Raw genomic sequence first — 19,631 nt, 5'->3', positions numbered from 1 at the left:
AATTCTTGCCTTTCTTGCATTAGTTAAGTTGAGCCCACTAGGCCAGTGAGTATGGAAGTTTGAACCTTGATGACCTTAGGTACATCTATTCTTGATCACCAAAGTACCCACATGCTCACAACATAAGATGCTTTAACAATTAAATTTAGAAAATCTCTTAGACTACGAAAACCATCCCTATGTAACCATAGTCAACAGTGTAACATCCCCACTGTAGTAATTCCGTACATTCTACTGTTCCGGTGACTGGTGTCGGTCCGGACAGTTAGAACGTCTGAAAAAATATTTAAACTAAAGTGAGGAACCATAATTAACTCAAATATTAATAAGAAAAATTTAGAAAAAAATTTTAGAAATAAAATACAACTAAGTTAAATGAGCTGGTGCCCTAGCGATGGGTAACCCAGTGGGAAGTTAAGGTCCTCGCAACTAGAAACCCTAAACTCGGGAGAAAATTTATAAAATAATTTTTGAGACTCCAGAGAAGAGTCATTGAGGTTTCTATGGCATTAGAATGCCAAGAAAATGCTTAGAAAATTTTTTTCAATCGGTACAGACCATTTTAGTCTATTAAGCCAAACGGAGGGCATTTTGGTCATTTCGTCTTCAGAGATGATTTTTTGCCGACTTGTCCAGTTAAGTAAATAATTATTATGATATAAAATGTGAATAAATATTGCTAAAAATTAAATTGAAAATGAGTAGAAAAGAAAAGGAAAAAAATGAAAGAAATAAGGAATTATGACATCATATGATGTCATTAAAAGTGCTCCCACCAATCACAATTGAACAAGCTATTAAAAACCAATTAAAAAAAGATAAAATGAGGTAAAAATAAATAAAAAGCAATCTGTTTCTTCCCCAAAACCAGACCAGTCGTAAACCTTACCCCAACCCAACCTCCATGGAAACTTGAGTAAGCTCCCAAATCCCACCATATCTCACCTTAAAATCACAACCTTGCTTCATAAAAAATTGATCTTGCAACTTGAACATCCTCTAGCCAGCAAAAATAAGAAGAAAGAAGGAAGTTTTGGAGACTTGAAAGAGTGAGCAAAAGAGGTTAGTGTCCAATCTTTTATTTCTTTTACTTAAGTCATGTTTAATACCTTGAAATAAGTGGAAAGTGTAAGAAAACAAAATAAAAAATTTGTGTGTGTGCATCCCTAAAATTTTGGCAGCTTAGGGGTGGTTAGGATTTGATGAAATTACTTGAAACAAAGTGGTTAGGAGCTGCCCATAGCATGAGATGAGTGCTTGATCATGTAAGAGTAAGTGAAATGCAAGTGTGATGCATGAATGAACCTTGTGGACACTTGAACAACATTAGGGTTTGCTCATGTAATGGTATGTTAACATTGTAATGGTCAATTAGTGACCATTTGAATGTGTGTGAGTAGGAATTGAAGTGAGTAAGGATGTTGGAGTTAAGTTTAGGCATGCTGCCTTTGGTGACCTGTAGGACTGAGTATGAGTCCAATAGGTTTGGGCAGCTATAAACGGAGTTGTATAGATTCAATTGGTGCAAGGCCAATTGGACATGAAACTAGACACATAATGGCACAACTTTGGTGGAGAAACCCTGCCCAGAAAACTAAATCAAGTTAACCTAAAAATTGCCCTAATCTGGGTGACTTGCATTCTGCCTGGGCAAAATGACTAAATGAACAATATTTATTCATTTGGTCATAACTCAGTGTAGAAAGGTCCAATTGACCTGAAATTTTATCAAAAGAAAGCTGAGACATAGACCTACAACTTTCATGAAGAAACCAAACCCAAATTTTGACCATAACATGTTCAAAAACTGACCTGCACTCAGTGCACAAAACCTGCACAATTGATTCTGCCCAGAAAAATCTAAAAAATTGCAATCCAGCCAGTTATGGTATTTAGGCTATAACTTGAGCTACAAAACTTCAAATAGAGTGATTCCAAAAAATAAATGTAACTAGACACAATAAGAAACAACTTTTATGAAGATAATTTTGCCAAATTCTTACTGTACAAATGACCAATAGAACAGTAAACTTAATGCTTGAAATCTGAAAATTGTGAATAACTAAGACTAAGCTTTGAAATGAAATTGGCAACCAATGCCAACAACTTTAGAATGCAAAATGTGGTATGTTGGTGATATTTGAACCAATATACCTATTATCCATGAAAAAGTCAATATTTTAGTTGACTAATGAAATGAACAGTAACCCTACATGTAAAGTACAAATATTCAAGAAATGACTTTGTAATATGCCCTAGTAGGCCTAATGTGATTGGTTTGGATAGATTGGCATGCCAATAGGGTTCTGATAGCAGTACTGCGTATGATGTATGGCTTCATTGCCATTCTGTGATGATAGCCTATGGCTATACTGATTATGATGTTATACTTGGCTTTATGCCTTATTGCTTTTATGGCTTATTAGCCATTATGTTTGCACACCGGGAGACACATTGTGACCGATGGTGTGACGGCCCGAGGTACCTAGTACCCAGTGCTAATTTACCCGTTTATCCAGTCCGGTCAATTTGTATAGGTTACTTGGGCATGGAAAAGTATAATTGTAATTGAATTGATTATTAATGAAAATAAGGAAATTAAAAATTAAGATCAAGATCAAGAATGATTACAATAAAATAAAGAGGCTTAAAATCATCAAGAAAACAATTAACAAAATGCATGAAGAAGTTAATATCATAAAACGTAATTAGCCTTCGACTAAACAATAAGTTAGTAATTATTCATTTCTTATGAACACAATAACTAGGAAATTATTATTTTTATTTTGCATATTATATTTTCTTGTATTATTGGCACCACTAAGCTTTATGCTTAGCGCGTCGCTTTTGCAACGCGTAGGTACTAAAGATTTGGACAGAGAGCCCGGTAGACCACAGGCTGGGTAAGGCCGTTCACAGTTCTGCATAGTGTCCATGTCACCTCACAAGCTATAGTGCATTGGTAGGACACTAGGTCCCATTTTGTATTTTGTGATTTTTGTAAGTTTTATAATTAAACTCTTATTTTATCATGTGTATTTGAAACAAATGTAATATAATTTTGTATTAATGTAAGTATTTGTAACTTTGTGATTATAAATACCATGTGAGAATTTATTTATGATTTGAGCATAATGATGATGTGAAATGAATGAATGACAAATGGAGGAATTATTAAGAAATTATCGTAAATTGATGTGATACAAATAGAGTTTGGGAATGATTGAAAACGTATTAGAAGTGTTTTTTTTTCACAGGTTCCGAAGAACTGTTTTCTCCATTTTTAGCCGGCGCTCTGCCGGATTTTCTATAAAATTTTTGGAACCTTAAATTAATTCATAATTTCAATAAATAAATTAAATGACATAAATTTCACTTAGTGACTAATAAATGAATAAATAAATAAATTAAAAAAGAGTAAATTGTAATGAAATAAGATATGGTGCTCCAGCATACTATGTGGCATATCTTGCTCGGCTACACCGTAGACGGGTAAGGGGTGTCACAGACAGTCTAAGTATCTAAAATTTTCAAATTTAATTGCCCTAGTGGAGAGCCATGATATAATTATCATAATTATACCATTACCAACTTAGTCATTGAATTGAAAGATTTTTTGGTTGGCTTAATTACTATTAAGGTCTCACTTTGCATATTATCCATTTGGCATGCATATATCTACAAGCATCCATTCATACACATCTCATGCATACATTGATAATAAATAAAATGGTATGATCATGAACTTTCTAAGGGATTCAATTCTGAGCCACCAAGAATTGAATTAAGGCATTTCCTAGGTGCATTTCATCTATTCTATTATAAGATATGCTGACGAAGTACATAAATCAACTCTTGATCTTGATGTGCTCCCATTGGTCTCACCAATGTTCTTGATCTCTTCATGCTTCTTGCAATTCAATTACAAAGTAACCCTTGGCATACCAAGGTGAATTTATAAGAATATGGACCTTATAGTCCGTAAACAAATGAAATTACATCCTATGTAATATAACACTTATATTACATGCCACTATATTAATTATTACAACCAAAAGAAGAACAAAAGAAATAAATCCAATCACATTGGTCTTTCATTGTCCATGATCATCCATCATGCATATTAACATTTAACACTTAAACATAAATATATATGCATAATTAAATTGAATATCATATATCCAATTTATAACTAAATTTGAATCTCATTCAAATTAATCTCAAATTTAGGAACCCTTCCCAAATTCAATTTTCATGAAAACAATTTTTAAAATATTTTTTGTATAATTGGAAATCCTAATTAAACAATTTAATTAGGTCTAGGCTTAATTTAGAGTCTCAAATTACACAACAATTGTATAAAAACCCTTTAATTTGCTAAAACATGCCCTCCATGTAAAACATGCCCCGTGTGAAAACAACACGGTCTGTGTAACAGTTACACGGCTTGAGGCGCCGAATTACACGGCCCGTGTGGTGCAAAAGAATGGCTTGTGTTAATCAGTAGCATGGCCCGTGTAATCTTCTACCCATTTTTTATGCCACAAACCGAGAAACATGGCCTGTGGCCTGGGACATGCCCAGGCCGTGTTACTTGCTGCAAAGAGAATTTTCTTAGGGTTTTTCAATTCAAATCTCATTCAAATCACCCCAAACCTCATCCAATCACACAATTAAGTCCCATAATCAATCCTAATGGAAAATATAGTGGCTCTAATATCAAATTGATGGCGTTGGGAAGCATGGTTAGAGGATGGATTTCAAAAATTTTATCTAGGGTTTCATGCATACATACAAGTGTATTATGATCCTAGCCTTTCTTTAATGCCCTAAAGCATGTCAAAACACTCTTTTATCATGCATTTGTGATTCATTTGCCATCAAGGATTGTTGATTAACTATTAATCAACTCAAACCCTAGCTTTCTTAGGGATTGTAGGAGACTAACCTCACAGGCGCTGAATCACACTTCTTACTCCCTAAGGTAGTCTCCAAGAGCTCCACTTGTAGCTCCTCTAGCTTGTCCACCACAAGCTTCCACCAAGATCACCTTAGGCAGCCCAAGTCCTCTCTTTGATGCTTGCCAACCACTAACAATTAGGGTATTTGCTTTAGGTGATTTCTATTGATGTATTTGAGTTGGAAACCTTTTCTAGTGTCTTTGATTCAAGAAAGAAACAAGCTTTCTTTCTATCATCAATGGAGGAAAAACACAAGAAGGAGAGAGAGAGAAAGTGCCATCCAAGGTCTCAAGAAAGAAGAGGAAGAAGTCAATTCTTCTTATCTTGTATTTATATACAAGAGACAAAACCCATTAATGGAGTGCCACATGTCAAGCTCCAATTTAATCTAGCTTTTTATATGTCTTAATCTCATTATGACACTTGTCAAGACAAGATTAAATCATCAAAAAGTTGTCTTCCATCATATGAAAGGCAAGTGGCACATTTCTATAGGTGCCATGTGTCACCATGTGAAATTACCATTTTGCTCTTGTATTGAATTTTGAGTTCTCAACTTAAAATTGTAATTTCTCCCTCAAATTAATTTATATCACATATTAATTAATTAATTAATTAATCTCCATTAATTAATCTTACAATTGAATTCATATTTAAACTCTTTAAATATAAATTCAATTTATATCATACATCCAATATGCAAGATTTGGTTTCATGTCATGCTAGAGACTTTACAATCTTATTGCAAACCAAATCTAATTAATTAATTAATTAAACTCTTTAATTAATCAATTAAATCATAATTTACTTGGTGGTTAACTTGTGTAGGCGTGTGACTTACTAGGCTCATTGCTAATTAGCAATGAAAAATGATATTAACTCTTAATATTATTGGAACTCTTCTAGACCATAAATGATTTTCCTAATTCATTTTAGGCATCTCATAGACCATGGTTGACACCTAGCATAGTATATTATGGCCACCCAATTAGCAACAAGAAATATCTTAATAATGAACATTTAATCATACGTTACCATGCACTAAAATCCCTCCGTATTATGTCCCAATTCCATTTAGGGTCATGGTAGAGTCAAACCCCTTTGTATGGAATTTTATGCGCTTATTTGAAGTCTGATTCTTGACGTATAAGACTTTATCATCAGGAAACACCTTTCCTAAAAAAGTCATCCATCCTGGGCAGGAACTTAATCTTGTCAAGAACAGCTCAAATCCGCATAGGACTTTTAACCCTGTTTACTCAAGGCTACGGATCCCCTCTTAACTGAACACCTGTCCCAACATATGACTAATCTGAGCTAACACACACCGAAGTATCCATACAACAGTACAGATATGTAAGTGGTATCAAACTCAAACCACCCATATAAGAGACAACCGTGTCATCTCAGGTCTAAGAGTTATATGTACTAGTATGACACAGATAACATTTTATTGACTCGAGTAAACACCATGTTCATGTTATCAGAATGTCACAAGTTCGACCTACTTATCTCATAAGTGCCCACTGTATTTATCTCGATATCTCATATCAGATGGCATGAAGCTCACCATTTCATATTTATCTGTATCTCATACTGATCAATGGAGATAAAAAGAGGTGACAGCTCTTTGGATATAATGTGCCCACCAAAATATCCTTTAGCTGCGAACTCTGATTTATAACAAATGTCCAATGTATTCTGCCACTCATATTCTTATCTCATAAGAATAGAACACATAAAATATTGCTAATGGACAATTTCAAATAAATATGGTATTAAACACACATAACATTTAAATGAAACGTTCATTGCCATTATAATATTTATATTGTTATTTACAAGTTACAAGATTAGTGCATGCTCTAGGGCACACATAACTAACAATCAAAGCAGAAATTTCGCACTTATTTCGATGGCCAATACTGGTGGCAGTGGTGACAATTAATCTCATGACAGTAATCAGGGGTTGCCAGCTGTTTGGAGAGCAATTGAAGAACAGCGAAACAATATGGAACAAATTAGAACAAATTTGGGATGCCAATTTCAGGCCTTTAAGAGCAATGGCGTACCATGTTGAACATTGTTGAAAATAGGAATCAAGTACTTATTCAAGCCAGTGGAGCTAACCTCAGTAGAACTAAACTTAATCCTGTTCTCTTCAACCGTAGAAGAAGAGCTATGATGAAGGATGATACATGTAATGATGAGGAGCTAAACTTCAGGTATATTGCATGCCAAGGGCAAGGAAGAGATGCTCAAAATTTCTAACAACACCATAGGAGGGATGATGAGTTCAAATTGAAGATGGATATCCCTACCTTTAGTGGAAATCTTGACATTGAAGGTTTTCTTGATTGGTTGACCTACGTGGACCGTTCTTCGAATATGCTAAAATTCTGAAAGAATGAAAGGTAAAATCGGTGGCTTATAAAATAAAGGGAGGAGCTTTCGTATAGCGAAATCATTTGAAAGAAACAAGGAGACGAGAATGGTGCAATCGAGTCACCACATGGAGGAGGATGTAGCAATTATTAAGGGATAGATTTTTACCTCTAGATTATAAATAATATTTTTTTTAAGCTTACCAAAATTGCTTACAGGGAAATAGGAGTGTCAATGAATATACAGCTGAATTCTTGAGGTTGACAATAAGAAATCGCTTGTCCAAAAGTGAAAATCAACAAGCAGCGCAATATTTAAGGGGACTAAAACCTTCAATTCATGCCAAGATATGGATCCAAATGGTTATGAGCATGCAATATGTAAGGAACTTGGCATTAAAAGCTAAGATGACGATGAAAGAAAGAATTTAGCATGACCCATATCAAAAGTGATGTATGGTGGAGATGACAACCAAGGTGAATTTGAAAAAGTAAAGGATTTTGCACAAAGCGAATTAAGCTCAAGTATTGTTAACAGGGAGAAGGTGAGCAATAAAAATCCAATGGGTGGAAGCAATAAAGGTACAATTTTGTATCCTCCCAAAACCAATAATCCATATGCAAAACCTGCTCCTCTCAAATGCTATAGGTGCAATGAGGAAGAACATAAGTCTAATGAATGTCCAAAGAGAAAAGCTATCAACATCATTGAAAAACACGATGATGATGATGATGAAATCTATTGTGGACCTAATGGAGAGGATAAAGAGGAAGATTGTGAACAAGATGAATCGACATGGTTGATGAGGAGATCAATGTTCATATAAAAGATTGAAGACAAGTCATTAAAAGATTTTGTAGAACAAAATGATCATTGTAAATTTGAATTTGATACTTTTGTAATGCCTTTTGCTATGATAGATGATGAAGAGTTTGAAGAGAGTGTCATGGGGAAAGAAGAACATCAAGCCAAGGAGATTAAATTTTCTCTAATAATTTTCCTAGTATTTTTGTTGATTTTATTTGTCCAAGTAAGTCTAAACATGCCAAGGAAGATGCAAATTTGCTCAAATCAATTTTGTTCCAGCTAATCTTGTCGATGCCATTTAAGAAGAAAATATGGTATGATCTTTCAATAGAGATTTTAATTTATTCAACACTAAAATTCGATGCAAAATTTATCTCAAGTGGAGGAGAATGATGTGGGAGATAGTCGTTCCATTATTATTCAGTCTAAAAATTAAAATTCAAGGTCGAATTTTCTCAAAAGTGTGGGTAAATGACGCAGTGCGTAAATTCATACTAGACCCAAAAACTTGTATTCTTCATATTTCACAAGCACTTCTAGTTTTAATTGGATTCTTTAGTTTACTAGATATGTTTTATTTATATTTACTAGTTTGTTTAGGACTCTAAAATATTACTTATATTTAATTTTGGTCTTTAAATATGTTTTTCATTTAGATTAAGATTCTTTAATTTCTTTAATTTATTCCTAGTTAGATTAGGATTTAGAATTTTATAAATATTCATTGTATTTTATATCATGTACAAGTTTTTCAGATTTATTTCAATGATTATAAAACTAGTTTGCTTTATTTTATCATAAACTTTGAATTAATTCTTATATTTATTAAGATTTTAGATTAGATCTTATTTATTTTTAAAGATTTGACCGTGTGTCATTTTTTTCCGCGTTACATGCCACGTCACAACAGGAACCAAATGAACGATTTGACCAAAATAGAGGGACCTTGGTTGTGAAATCACTAGATATTTCCAACTCTTGTGGTGAGGCAAAAAAAAATTTTTTTCCAAGCCGGAGATCAGAGAAATAGAAACTCTTGATTGTGTAGGTGAGTAATATCTTTTTGGGCAAATTTGGTCATTAAACTAAGTCAGGTTACGCAAATGCAAATATGTTGTTATTTGGTTAAATTATAATCCATCCTTAACGAAACAGAGTATTTGATAGTGTTACTAAATGGGAAGGAAAGCGTCGCTCTTCAGCAGAGCACACACCCAGATATTATCAATTACTCGGGGCATTGCTCAAAAAGTTGAAAATTTTGCGATTCCTGATACTATAGAAAGCTTTATATTACAAGATAACATACACCTTACCTGGAAAAACCCTAAGACCAAAATTAACCTGCTGTGTAAACAGATGATTGATGATTGATCAAAACGGCACCTTAGCAATGGACGACATGCCTTTAGAAGTAGCTCATGGAAGCATTATCCAGTAGCCATACCCACCTGCTTGGAGAAACATCTCTGTTGTACTCTTTTCCCTATTGCATATACAGTCTTCCCTTTTCAGCACCTAACTTCAACTCTGCACCCAGAAGACCCTGGCCAACCTTTAGGGTCTCGATTAATCCTGCATATGTGGTTGAGGCCTACAAGAAGCTCTGTAATTGCCGCCTCAGTTTTTGCTTGATTTGCATAATGGAGTGTTTGTACCAGAAGCACATTTGTCCTTGAAGCCTCTTGCTCCCTCTCAAAATTTCGCTCAGAGTGCCATCTTATCATGTTATGAGCCAGTGGAGACAACCATTCCAGTATTTTCGTGAGCACCAGGCTCCAATTTGCTGCAAGGGAAACATCAAATGCAGATGGAGATAGAGATTTGCCAGCAGCCTTGAGCCTAGTTCTCAGAGCAGCTCGTATACTTGTGGGTAACATATTGTATAGGTCATCTCTTGTTTCAAAGTCAATCATGTGAGGTGATGAAGCTAGCCTCTCAACCAATACAATCAAATTTGCATAGTGGAGAGCTAAAGCAGCATGACCAACAGTAGATGGAAGGGCATTCAACAATCCATGCTTCGAACTGAAAAGGGCTAATTTAGAATAAATTCTATTACTGCAAGTAAGAGATCCCATATTCAAGTTTTCCATTTTGCCAACACTTTTCATATAATCACAAGTGAACTCTACAGAATCACAGACACATGGCTGCAGAAGAGGAGACTCAGATCCGCTCATCATGCATTCTTTGAAAGGTCCAACATAAGCCAATCGGCTGGTTCTAAAGTGATGTTGCTTTCCATGCAGAGTGGATGATTGATGATGAAGTTGTAGCTGCTTGTTTATTTTATTCTTCTCAGCTATAATTCCTGACTTTGAATCAGACCTTCCCACAGGTCCTGAAGATAATCCACATAAAATACTCTCTGAAGGATATATGGATGAGTGCATGGCAGAAAAGGATCGGCTCCGTGGAACACAAGTAGGATTCACATGTTCATGGCCATTGTTTCCCTCCTGGGATGACAGTTGGCTAATCTCAAAAACATGCTTGATCCTCTGAAGTATTGTTAGGAGTGATCTTGCCAGAAGCCGGACAATGTAATCATAAGTTCTAATCCATGGAGACAACTCACGTAAGTTTCTAACTTCCTGACGTTGCCACATCACCTTCTGCTGAAACTCTAGCAATTTCACTCTACTTAGATCAGGATTTGAACGCATTCTCCTTAGAGTTTGCTCAAGCTCTGCAAGAACTTCAAGCTCCTGAGACAGTTGCATGGTAAATGTAACAAATCTCTCCATCTTTTTCACTTTCCTTTCCATCTTTTTCAATCTATAATCAAACCCATACCATTCAAGATTGTTCTGAAGTGGGTTATTAACAAAATGTTCAAAACGGTGAAAAAGAGGATCTATGCATTTCTTCCCGAGCCTGGCAACAGATCTTGATACGAGTCCAAAATTCTCCATTATCTCATTTAGTGCAAGATCCATAACATAATCATCATCATCAGCTACAAGCTTTCGAATCCCAATTGAATTCACAATCTCTTTTCTCAACCTACATATCTCCTCGTCACTCAAGAAATGCCATAAATGGACGACCTTGGACATCAAACTTGCAACTTCAAATGCCATAACTCCAATTGCTGCCTTGTCAGTCTCTGGCGCACCTTTCCATGGATTCAACCATAAATTACTAAACCACGACTCAGTCCCCATATAACTTGCTCAATCAAAGTGCATATGCTACAAAATTAGACAACACATGTTGATAGACAGGCGTTATATCTTATTCATAAGATAACACAGCGAAAAAACGAACATAGGCAGCCAACTGAATGCAGGAGAGTACAGAATATCAAAATTTTGAATCTTAAATCTATCAAGTGATCAGGACCTTCAAAAACAGAAACAAATCAACATGCCATAACTAATTCTCTCTATCTCTCCACCACCACGCAGCGATTTTGGACTTAAAATTTATTTTTATTTTTTTAATTTACAGAAAATAAAATTGAAGTTTCCTTTTATCATCCCCGTTTCTTTCAGCAACCAAACGAGGATTGTTTAATCTAAAAGTCAAGATCTCCACAGCCGACCAAATCACAAACAGGTGGAAGATTGCAATTTCAAATTCACAAACAATCCGAGAACACCAAAATATTATGGCAGAAAGAAAATACCAATAACTTACACAATCAAAATGCTTCGATATCTCAAGAAACATGAAAATCTTCCAGGATCCCGAATTAACTCAAGCTCTTCACCTGAACCTCTAGAATTCCGTATCCAAGATTAAAACATACAGTTTAAGCCAAATATCTAAGTAAAATTAAACTCGCTAGAGTACCTATAAATTAAAAAACAAAACTTTAAGGTAAGCCACCAACTTTCCCACAGATTCCAGGCATAAAAAGCCACACAGCCTCGCCAAAAACAACAATGCAGCAACCAAATTCAATAAAATCAAATACCCAGATACAAATTATGTCTCAAACCATACATGTCACAGATACATATAAATACACAAGCAGTAACGCTTACGGTTGCAGTGGAAGCTGGAAAGTAGCGAGCACTGGGCAATGGCGAATGGAATTTGAGCTAAGAACAACTAAGAGTTTGAAATGGGTAGGATTTAAATCGCACCCACCATAGGTATCATATAGAAAATAGAACAAGAAGAAAACGGAATGAAGAGTTGAAGACAGAAGGATTAGTAAAGACAAATAGGAATACGTAAAGAACTGAAATTCGGTGGACTCGAGGTTAAAACTTTTCGAATGTGACTTCCCACTTCTGGGATTATGCGCACAACCGGACATCCTAGGATTGATTCACGGTTATAACTTTTACAACGACAGCGTTTTAGATACAGTGACTGGTTAAAGTCTTTGGATAGTTCACCCTGATTAGTGATTTTTCTCCTAAGTCGACCATTTTCTCTTCATTTTCTTTGTTGTGTTCTCAAGGGTTGTTGGTCAAATGTCAGTTCTATAATGGTGTCGTTTTGTGGCTGTCTTTGTCCATTTTAGACTTTCATTGTGGAACTGATTGATTCTGTGGGAGGGGGAGATGGAGAATTTTGAGAGGCATATGCATTGATTTGCACGACTGTCCAAGGCAAGAACAAGCACCAAAAACAAGAATGTGGGAAGACAAATTCTTTCATTCGCTGATATTAACAAGGGAACTTGCTAATAATCCTATTCCTAATGTTCCACTTTACATGTCTTTCCATAATATTCAAGAGCCAAGAGAGTTTCACATATGACAACTATCTTTAACTTTTTGGGTTTTATGAGATGAATTTAACAAAGATTTTCCAAAATTGTTCGTATTCTAATTTTAATTCTACAATAAATCAAGGAATATTCCTTTTTTTTTAGAAAAATAAAGAATATTCTAACTTAAATCATAGAAATGAACATTTTAAATGAAAATAAAAATGTACACCCTATGCTTTAATTTACGCAGCCTATCTAGCAATTATCTCCACACCCAGCTGAAAGGTAGATGTATACTTTAATTATTTTCGGATACTTGATTCGATATAAGTTTGAGTAGTTTATAATTGAGATTGGATTTAAAAAATAGTACTCGATCGATTTCTATTTAAAACTTTAAGTACTTATTATCTAAATTTACTTATATAAATAAATAATTTAGTATAAATAATATATTTTTTTAATGATATTTTTAAATTTTTAGTGTATTATTTAGATAATAATTGAGTTTGAGATTAACTGAACTCAACTCAACTAAACTTTTATCCCAAAAATTTGGATCGGCTATATGAATTCGCTTTCTCCATTATAAACGATTTTGGGTTAAATCCTCAGAAATTTGTAATACTTCTAAGTCATGTTGTACTGCTCTCCTCCAAGTCAATTTAGGTTTACCCCTTTTTTTCTTTCTATCCTCTAACCTAATGTGCTCTACTTGTCCAACTGGAGTATCTGTATGTCTACACTTCATATAACCAAACCACCTCAATCTCGCTTCTCTCAATTTATCCTCAATTGGCACCACTCCTACCTTTTCTCTAATACTCTCATTACGGACTTTATCTAGTCTAGTATGGCAACTCATCCACCTTAACATTCTCATTTCTGCAACTCTTATTTTAGACGCATACGACTCCTTCAATGTTGAACACTCACTACCATATAACATAGCTGGTCGTATGGCTATACGATAAAATTTTCCTTTCAATTTATTGGAAATCTTGCGATCACATAAAACTCTCGTGGCACGTCTCCACTTCAACTATAATATTTTTTTTAAAATTAAAAAGAATTAAATTTTTTATTTTCAAAATCGATTATTATAAAATTTAATATTCCAAAAAGGTTAAAAGAGAATGTTTTAATATAAATGTGAAAATAGAATCATCATATGAGATGATGACCTCCTGTAGGATAACGGCTTTGGATGTTCTTGAGTCCAAAAAATAACCCTCCATTCAATCAAATTTGGTATTTAGTTTTTAAAAATGCCTTTGAATTTAATTAAAATTTTAGTCAAATTTTAAAAAATATTATGGAATATTTTCGAAATACACAAAAATAATTATTTAAAAAAAAATAAAACTTTCTTATAATATAAAGAGTAAATCTCATAAAATGGTACACATGTAATAATTTCTAAATTTTCAAACATTTTTGTTGCTAGATGTGCTGTGCCTTTACCGTTGTTTGGATAAAGATGTTAAGAATGAGATGGGCTAACCCTCAGGGAGTTGTTCAAATAGGCCCAATTCCATAAGGTTCATGATTTTTCATTCACTGCATAAAAAGATTTGTTCGTAAAATCTAATATAAATACCAGTAATTAATTTAAATTTTTTTATTATAAATTTATTTTATAAAATATAAAATTTACTTTACTTTTAATTTTGAATTGATAAATTCGTAACTAGAAAATAATAGAGTATAAATAAAATAATTATCAAAATTTAAAAAAAAAAAACAATAGTCATATCCATCGTGCACTCCTTGTCCTTGATTTCTAAATTATTTTTCTTAATATTTCAGCTGACTCTTAATGTAAATATATAATTTTTTTTATTTGTGGTAAAAAATATTTGAAATGTTTTGAGATTAGTTTTCGTGCATCAAAATTAAATCTTTTTCTCTAACGATTTTAAGGGTGCAATAAGGGGCAAATTTAGGGGTCAATTGCGTTCTTTTTTTAAAAAATATTCTTTCTCTATATATATATATATATATATATATATATATATATATATTAACCTTATAAATTTAATTATTAAATTATTTTTAATAAAATTTAATATTAATTGAAAAGAAAAATATATTGTGTAATTAAAAGTTTATTATTTTAAAAATTCTATTTTTAACTTTTGAATAATCAACTATAGCAAGGAAAAATAGGAAACTTGTATGTGTAATTTTGTTTTTCTGGCATAATAATTTTTTATTTTATTTTAAAAAATCAAAATTTTACTAATTAAAATCTTAAAAAAAAAACATATATTGGAAAGCTTAAAACAAAATTTAAAGCAATTCTATAAAATTCTTGATAAGAAGAATTAATTTGGAGAGAATAATATATTTATTGTACTATTTTAATATAAATTTTAAATTAAAGAATTAAGTTATAGGTTTTACTAAATATCACATACTAAATTATTTTATTTTAAAAATATAAGAATTAAATTATAAAATTTCATCAAATATCATATACTAAATTATAGTTTACCAAATTCTAATTTAAATATAGGATAAAATCTCTCAAGTTTAAATACGTTATTTTATTAATATGAGTCTCATTTCACCGTCTTAGTTACGGAAACCTACAAAACAAAAAAAAATGGTCAGACACTCAAGCGAGGACTCCTTCGATACTAAGGGCCTGTTTGGATTAGTATTGAATCTGATGATAGTATTGGTGATAGCTTTTCTTGTTAGGTGATAGCGATAAGCGATATTTGTTTTATATTAAGTGTTTGGTAATATTATATTTAATCATTCTTTGTTAATATGTGAAATGACTAATAAGGGTATATATCATATAATTTATTTTATTATTTAAATAAATATAAAATTATAAATTTATTACATTATATTATTTATTTTATTATTAAATTAAATATATAATTATTAATCTTTTATATTATATCATTTATTTTATTATTAAAATAAGAAAATAATTATTTTTTTAAGATAATTAAATAATTTTAAAAATATAGATAAAATAATAAAATAATTATTATTATTAATAGAAAATTTTATAATTAATTTTAAGTTTTTGGATATAAATAAATATTTTATATTTTATGTTATTAATAAAAAATATTTTAACAAAGTAGAAATACGTTAATTAAAATATTAAAATTATAAATAAAAAAATAAAAATATTAATAATATTAATTTTTAAGTTAAATAAAAAAGGATAATATGGTCAAAATAAAAAATAAAACCAGATCAGCTATCAGCTGATGAGAAACAGCTCTAAAAATAGAGCTGATACAAACTGCAGCTGATGGGTATCATATCAGTTGCCCATCAACTATCAGTTCTATTTTTTAAAACTTACCAAACATCACAATTTACATGTTTGGGTGTCTATCAGCTACACCCAACAGGTAAATCAAACACCCTCTAAGTCAGAGAGAGAGTAGAGAGAGAAGAAGAAGTATAATAATTAAAAAAAAAAAGAAAAAAAAGAAGGAGAAGAAGAAATCTTCCTTCAACCTTACCTAATCTTATTTATAAAAAAAAAAATATGAAAGCATATTCTTTGATATATTCTTCATTTGGAATATTCCTTAATAAAAGGTATATATTTTGTATAATTATTTTATATTGTATTATCTAATTTTTGAAAATTTTAATTTAATTATTTAAAATTTAAAAATTAAATAAATTAACAAAAAATACAAACTTTTGAATTTACTCAGCGAATAATTTAGAAATTTAACTATAATTTATTGACAAAGGGACGGAATTGTCTTAACATTATTACTTGTTGAATATAGGATAGCACTCTTCTTTCTCAATGGAAAAGTAGCCACCAAATTAAAAGATCATATGCTGCAACTTTCAAACATAATTGTTCAATTCGGCGATGGCTTCTGGCATGTGGAGAAAGCTCATTGATTATTGGGCTCCTTCTGGGGTTCATATGCACAATCAACCCACATGGATTTTATATATATATATATATAAAGTGTTATTGAATTATTAATTGTATTTCACGTAAATTAATAAATAATTGTAACTTTGCAGCTTTACATGATATTTATTATTCATTTATTTTTCTTCTAAGAACACTCTAACACATATATCAAAGACTAGAATGGTCCCCTCACTCTCATCAATTAGAAAACACAGACAATCTTCATTATGAAGAGATTTTATGGTATTTTATTTTCTTATTTTATTTATTGGGGCTCTTAAAATTTGCATGTATTTGATGAGCTATTAGGAGTTCTATGCTCCTTTTACCAACGCAATGAGTTGGAAAACCAAAAACATTTCTTGTTTTAATTGAAGGCAGTCCACCATGAACTGTCAAAATAACAACAATATGGCCTTGAAGCTCCATAACCCCACATGCTCATCACTACGGAATCTCTCCTTTTTGGACGGCTTTTTTTTTTTTTTTTTTAATTTACTACTATATATTTTACTTTTAAAACTTATCATTATTTATTAATTAATATATCTAATTCAAAAATTACGTTAGTTATTCTATATAATTTAATTTTATTAATTAAATAATCTTTTAATCTAAATTTAATATAATTAGCCATTATTAACAAAAAAAAATTGTAATATCTATTTATGCCCTATTTAGCAACTATTTTTAAAACAGGCGTTTAGTATTTTTACCCTAATTAAAATATTATATCTCTCATTTATAATATTCAATAACATAATACTAATAATTAACTATTATTAATAAAAAAAAATTATAGTACTCATCCAAGCTATGTTTAACAATAATTTTTAAAGTAGCATTTAATATTTTTTTCCTAATTAAAATGATACTTATCTTATTTATATTATATAGGGGCATGATATTTATACTAATATTTAAAAATTAAAAGAGTAATTTATAAAATATTACCTTCCTAACTTTTAGAAGTTAAGGAAATATTTTGACTATGGTAACAAAAATAATATCACTATTTTTATATTTAACAACTAATTTAATAGTTATTTTTATTCAACATCTGCTTTAAATCACTGTATAAGCAGCTAACAATTAATGACTAGTAAAATAATTGACATCTACTTAGAACAGCTAACAGTTACTAAAAAAGTTAATATTACTAAATATACCTTTATAATAAGAAAAAAAATATCTAAAAAGGGTATTTTAGTCCTAAACTTCTAAAGTAGTAACAAAATTATTTTTTTAGATGATTTTAAGTGTACATTTTTTTTTATATTAACTTAATATATTTAAATTTTTTTTATTATTTCTGAAATGCTTTCTAGAGGGTTAAAATTTAACTCTAAGGGTGCATTTGGTACAGCGTTAATAAAGTGTAACACCCCTCACCCGTCTACAGTGTAGTCGAGTAAGGTGTACTATATTCGATGCCGAAGCACCCTATCCTGTCTTATTGTGTACAATATTAATTTAATGTCTACTTAATTATATTATCTTACATATAGAATTTTTTTTTTTATATACCATTTTATTTTGATGAAGACTCAGACAGAATCTCCTTTATTTTATTCAGTGCATGGCGGGTCCCACTGTTACCTGTTAAAAATATTTTATATCTATTTTAAATTCTCATACATCATCTCGTTGCTCATATCAATTTCCATGCATTATATCATATCATAGCTCATATAATTTTCAAGAAAATAAATTTGATTTCATTCATGTCACGATCCAACCTATTGGCCGGACCGGCAGTAGGACCTGGGCCAGCCTAAAGCTCCTGAGGCCCGTAGTAAGCCTAACTATTCATTAACCCAACTCTAAGGCCCATTTGGACCCAATTTCAAGAATTCAACCGGACAGAGTCCGGCAATAAAATGGACCATTTAAACGGGAGTTTTTAACTCGCTCGACCTGTAAACACAATATATAATAAATTAGGGAGCTCAGCTCTCCCTCCTTATAATCATAATGCCATAAAAATAAATGGAAGCTCGGCTCCCTCATCCAGTCCAACATACATGCATTTAATAAGTGTACAGATCTAACATGGCAATTATATTACAGACCCAAATCAAATAAATATTTCTAACACATGCGGAATTCTAGGAGTTAACATAATTATACAAAAACTATAGACATTAATAGATGGCCTGCAAGAGAGAGAGAGACAGGTTAGAATTCAACAAGAAATCTCATGTATCCTAGAAAAATAAGGTGAACAGGAGTGAGCGTTCGACTCACAGAGTAAAATATCAATTTTAACCATGATCTCTATAGCTATCTAAAGCTAATGTACCTTGTGAAGTGAAATACAACATCGTCATAATTTTCATACAAATCACATCAAAAAGGCAATTTGGAGCACTCACACACCCTATAATGTCAAACAATACATATATGAGAGTTGATCCCCTATACAGCCCTCTTAATCCAACCTCTGCCAGTGAAGATCTCAAGCCGGACTTTCGCTTAATAAACCAAATACGCACGCCAACACACGCACACTGCTTCAAATTATCATAAACAACATCTATAGCAATTCATCCATTAAGAATGCAATATAAAATGTGCCTAGTGTTTAACTACATAGATATATACATATAAGTGATGCATGAGTATGCTTGAACATATAGTAATATCAAAATTAGAATTAAAATTAATATTTTACTCATAGATTTAATCGCAGTCATTGTGGTAGCTGGACAGCGGAGGAAGACTGTCTCGGCTCACCTAACAATTTTATTATAATTGTTTAGTACATTTGACTCAATACAAACTAAGAAAAAGATCAAAGATGTCCTAAGTCATGTCGAAAATCCTGTAGAGTCTCCCCTACACCTAGAACCTACCCAACTTGTAAAAGGGCTTAAAACGCACTCTA

General features: G+C 31.9%; 1 protein-coding gene across 2 annotated transcripts; it reads right to left on the bottom strand.

The window, feature by feature from the left end:
• Nucleotides 1-9,393: 9,393 nt before the first annotated feature.
• Nucleotides 9,394-12,536, bottom strand: LOC110655151 (protein PSK SIMULATOR 1). 2 transcript variants are annotated; one of them, XM_021811351.2, is made up of 3 exons: nucleotides 12,149-12,536; nucleotides 11,799-11,879; nucleotides 9,394-11,350 (listed from the first exon to the last, which is right to left on the bottom strand). In XM_021811351.2, exon 3 carries the CDS (start codon nucleotides 11,321-11,323, stop codon nucleotides 9,665-9,667), a length of 1,659 nt encoding a protein of 552 aa, XP_021667043.2. In that variant the 5' UTR covers nucleotides 11,324-11,350; nucleotides 11,799-11,879; nucleotides 12,149-12,536; the 3' UTR covers nucleotides 9,394-9,664. The 2 variants fall into 2 exon arrangements, with proteins under 2 accessions (XP_021667043.2, XP_021667041.2); XM_021811349.2 differs by lacking the exon at nucleotides 11,799-11,879 and having other exon boundaries at nucleotides 12,149-12,535.
• Between the last annotated feature and the right edge of the window lie 7,095 nt (nucleotides 12,537-19,631).

Source organism: Hevea brasiliensis, chromosome 5, assembly GCF_030052815.1.
Source record: "Hevea brasiliensis isolate MT/VB/25A 57/8 chromosome 5, ASM3005281v1, whole genome shotgun sequence".
Lineage (NCBI taxonomy): Eukaryota > Viridiplantae > Streptophyta > Magnoliopsida > Malpighiales > Euphorbiaceae > Hevea > Hevea brasiliensis.
The sequence above is the reverse complement of the archived record's forward strand: the minus strand, read 5'-3'. Positions and strand labels throughout refer to the sequence as shown.